Source organism: Serinus canaria, chromosome 5 (assembly GCF_022539315.1).
Source record: "Serinus canaria isolate serCan28SL12 chromosome 5, serCan2020, whole genome shotgun sequence".
Classification (NCBI taxonomy): domain Eukaryota; kingdom Metazoa; phylum Chordata; class Aves; order Passeriformes; family Fringillidae; genus Serinus; species Serinus canaria.
This window is the reverse complement of record NC_066319.1, coordinates 5645236-5649523: the sequence shown is the minus strand read 5'-3', so window position 1 is coordinate 5649523 and position 4288 is coordinate 5645236. Positions and strand designations below refer to the sequence as shown.

The 4288-nt window shown below is 58.6% G+C and overlaps 1 protein-coding gene across 1 annotated transcript; it reads right to left on the bottom strand.

Moving 5' to 3' along the window:
* Positions 1 to 217: 217 nt before the first annotated feature.
* RASSF10 (Ras association domain family member 10) lies at positions 218 to 3289 on the bottom strand. Its single transcript, XM_050975611.1, has one exon. It carries the CDS (start codon positions 3246 to 3248, stop codon positions 1914 to 1916), a length of 1335 nt encoding a protein of 444 aa, XP_050831568.1. The 5' UTR covers positions 3249 to 3289; the 3' UTR covers positions 218 to 1913.
* Between the last annotated feature and the right edge of the window lie 999 nt (positions 3290 to 4288).

Genomic DNA, 4288 nt, shown 5'->3' with positions numbered 1-4288 from the left:
GCTGATGCTTCTAAATGCCACTGCGCTGCCCCTGCAGCAGCCAGAGCTGAGGACAGTGCACTGCTACTCACACCTGAGGGAGCCTCTTGTGCCCTCAGAGAGTGAAGGGACGATGCCATCAGCCCTTGGGGTATCTTTCTCTTTGCTTTGCACGCAGGGTAACACCACAGAATCTCAGTCCTGGCACGATTTTTAAATCACACTCAACTGGGAACACTTGTTTAGCCTTATTAAGAGTTTTATTAGCTCTAAAAATAAGTTCTTAAATATTTTCCAAGGTTGACTAAATATGAAAAAAAATTATATAGCCAGTGTTTAAAATAAACCAGTTTGTTACAACTGAGACCCAATCAGTGAAATAACATTTCTCAAGAGTCATAGCATATAGAAAATTGTACAGCCTCTGCAAATCCACAGACAGTATTTCTCTGCTTGCTTCCAAACTGAGCAGCTCCTGAACCTAATCCTCTGATGTCCATCAGAACTCTTACCAACAAGAACACTGCAAGCATGAATGCAGTCTTTGGGTGAGAAGGCTGCGAGGTTTTTAATGAAAATAAAGAATTGGTGTACCCCTTTTTTTATACCATTTCTTATTGTTAAATGAAAACTTTTATAAATAATCTTACATAAATAATAACGTCAGAAGTTTTTAAAAGTTAACGTCATCAGTGGGACCCGACTCAACATTCTCTGGTCTCTCACTGCTTTGAAATAGTTCTGCAATTATTCTGGAACACAAGAATCCTGAATGTCTCTTACTGCAAGAGCAGACCATATATTTTGGGCAAGAGTTAAGCTGCAGAGGAAGACTTGGCAGTTAAGTGAAATGCGTGTCACAGCTGATGGCTGCTTTTTTGTTGTACTGGAATAACTGAAAAGATTAAGCTGTAGTGCAGGTAGGGCTTGAGTCATGCTTCTATCGTTGCATCTCTTGGCCTGATCTGAACTATGCTATTAAAAACGGTAGCTCGACCTGATTCTGTGCTTTGTTTATCTACAACCAAGCTGAGCCAAAGATCAGCTAGCCCAGTGAAAAAATGTAGTTGAAGGCTGTGTACATACAGGCACTGCTAATTGCCTTCCTGACTGTCAAACGACTGCAGATACTAACAGATTTCTTAGTATGCCTTTAAACAAAGCACTCTTATCTATGCATAAGGAAAAGCATTACGCAGAGCAGAGTTAATACATGTTAACCTATATCTTGATTTAGTTTGTTGATCACAAAAAGAAAAAAAGGAAGCGATTTATCACCCCTTTTCGTTGCCAAAAGGAACTGCAGTACCGTCCAAAAGCTGGCGCCCTGGGAGATCCCAGTGTCAGTAGGAGCGGCGCCTCTTTCCCTCCGCAGTGTTTAAACGATCAGCATCTTTGGTGTTTGCTGGAGCGACTTTTTGCCTGTGAAGGGGCCGGGTGTATTTGTGACGGCCGGTAGAGCCCAGTGTAACCCACCAGAAGCCTCCATCTGACTCTGCGACGCCGAGAACCCGTCCGGGAGATGCTGATCCCCGCTCGGGAGCGCGTCCTGCCCCTTTGCCCGGGAAGGGCTCACCCGGAGCAGCCCCGGACTCCAGCGGGGAGATCGTGGGCAGCCGGAGGATTAAAAGGCCCGGCAAGAGAAGCTTCGGAGGGAAGCAAGCGGCAGGATTCAGGGAGCGAGCAATCCCAGACGTGAATGAAACACAAACACGCCGTGGGTTTTCTCTTCCTTAGATAAAAGTACCGGCGAGCCAGCCTAAACGCTGCCCGCGGACGACTAGTCAGAACAAGTTCAAACTCCAGAGCTCGAATTAAAATGTTTCCTCTGTGTGACTGCCTCCTGCGCCGGGAGGTTCCTCACCTGCCCGCAGTCCTCCGCCGCCCTCTGCCCCGGCACCCGCCCGGGGTGGCTGCGGCGGGGCGGGCGGGCGCTACACGAGGGACTCGCAGACGGGCAGCGAGTCCGAGTCCTGGCTGTGCATGGAGCTCAGCCCCGTGTCCGAGTCCTCGTCGTTGTCGGCGCGGTCCTTGCGCAGCGCCCGCGCCTGCTCCACCCAGCCGCCCCCCGCCGCCGCCGCCGGCCGCCCCCCGCCCGCCGCCCCGCGCGGCTCCGCCGCCGCCTCCGCCACGTCCAGCGTGCCCAGCGTCTCCAGCAGGCGCTGCAGCTCCCGCTCCTTGTCCTCCCACGCCCGCTGTGTGCAGTCCAGGTCGGTCTTGACGGCCTCCAGATCGGTGCTCAGCTTGAGGCCGATGTAGAGGCTGGTGCTCAGCTGGGTCTTGACCCGCTCGTGCTCCAGGTGCAGCTCGCCCTCGCCGCCGCTCAGCTCCGTGGTGTCGCAGTCCGTGTCGGCCAGCCCGGGCCCCGCCGCCAGCTCCAGCTCCTCCCGCCGCCGCTTCATCCAGCGCTCGTTGAGCTCCTCCTGGATCTCGGCGGCCAGGTGCTCCAGCAGCTCCTCCTGCTGCGCCCGCTGCTCCTGCAGCTGCAGCACCTCCTCGCACTTCCTGGCGTAGTCCTCCTCGGGGCGGCCGGCGGCGGGCTGGCCCGGCTCCCGGCCCGGCTCGGGCTCGCCCGTGCCCACCAGGTAGGTGTCCTGCACGTAGTTGACGCCGTGCCGCTTCATGCGGTCCAGGTGGATCTTGGCCTCGTACCTGTCGATCTCGCGGTCCAGCTCGCGGAGCCGCTGGATCTGCTGTCGGATGGTGTGGTCCTGCGAGAGCACCAGGTGCACCAGCGTCTCCATCCTCTCCGCCGCCGAGACCTCCCGGGCCAGCGGCTGCTGCCGCTTCTTGTTGATCTTGGCCAGTTTGCGGAAGGCTTTCCGCACCACCCGCCGCTGCCGCTCCTGCGTGAGCGCCAGGCTGGCGCGGGCCGCCCCCAGGCCGCGGCCGGGGCGCTCCTTGCTCAGCACCACCCGCGCCTCGGCGCTGCGCGGCCCGGCGTTGGGCAGCGAAGCCTCGCTGCGCACCAGCACGAAGCGCACGTTCTCCTGCTCGTCCCCCCACGCCACCCAGAGCCGCAGGATCTTCGTCTTGTTGGGCAGGATCCTCTCGAAGCCGCGCCACTTCTCCACGATGCAGTAGGAGTGCGGCGGCCCCGACAGCATCCCGCCGGCGGGCTCGGGCGGCGCCGGGCGCTGCCGCCGGTGGTGGCTGTCCTCCAGCAGCACCCGCACCACGTCCGAGCAGGTGGTCCGCCTGGAGAGCCCGGAGATCAGCTTCTCCTCCTGGCAGATCCACACCGAGATCTTCCGCTCCTCGGGCTCCATCGGGGGCGGCTGCGGGCGGGCGGCCGGGGCCGCGGGCTCAGCGCTGGCCGGGCAGCCGCTCCATGGGGAGCGCTCGGCGGAGGAGCGGCGCTGCCCGTCCGCCCGGCTCCGGCGCGGCCGGGATGCCTTGCCGTCCCCTCCCCGTCCGCGGCACCCCGCCCGTGCGCTCCGCCGGCCGCCCCACCCCTTCCTGCCCGGTGCGGCGGGGCCGCCGGGGGCGGGGGGGCCGGCCCGGTGCGCCGGGAGCCGCCGCGGTGCCGGCCGCTGCCCGCGCTTCCCCGGGACTCGCTGTCCCCGCCTGGGCGCCCCGCGGCTCACGGCCCGCGGCCCGCGCAGAGATCCGCCGGCGCGGACACTTCGGGGCAGGTCGCCGTCGGCTCCTGTCCGCCCTCCTTCTCCGTGCCCTGCCTGTGCCGTGAACGAGCGAGCGAGCGAGCGGCGTCGGGGACCTTCCAAAGTGCCGAGGGACAAGAGCGAATCCTGGAGCTTCAAAGGGAAAGCCAGAACTAGTGAGGAATTTCCAGTTTTAGTAAATCATCCGCCTGTAATTAGGAAATTCATGTTTGTGAAGCGCTTTGCAGATGAAATATGCAAAGGACGGGAATGTCTAAGTGTTATTAAAATACTAGCTGAGCCAGATTTTAATGCGAGCTTGCTGTGTACTTTGATGGGAACGGGATCGGTCTCGGAGCGCCGATTAAAATTAGAAGATGGGAAAAATAGTAATAAAACGCAGCGTTAGGGCACTGATTTTCACTGCATCACAGGGTTCACGGACCTAGGCTTTTCTAAGTGATTAGAAAACTATTAGAAGAAAACCATTAGAAAAATGGGCAGAGAAAGAAAACTGTCTCAAAGCAGAAGGCTGATCTGTGCCTTCCGAGGGAGTTTTAGAGCAAATAAAATCAGTGTGCCGTGCGGAGAAGGTTTTTGCCTGGGTAAGGTTTGTGTTCCAGTCAGTGGGACAGAGCGGAGTCCTGGCGCTGCAGCCTAACTCCTGCCATTCTGCTGTTGGAAACAGCGGAGCCGGGGCGCTCCGA

Excerpts from the sequence above, each read along its gene's own strand:
- RASSF10 (XM_050975611.1), bottom strand. The coding sequence starts at position 3,248 with ATGGAGCCCGAGGAGCGGAAGATCTCGGTGTGGATCTGCCAGGAGGAG.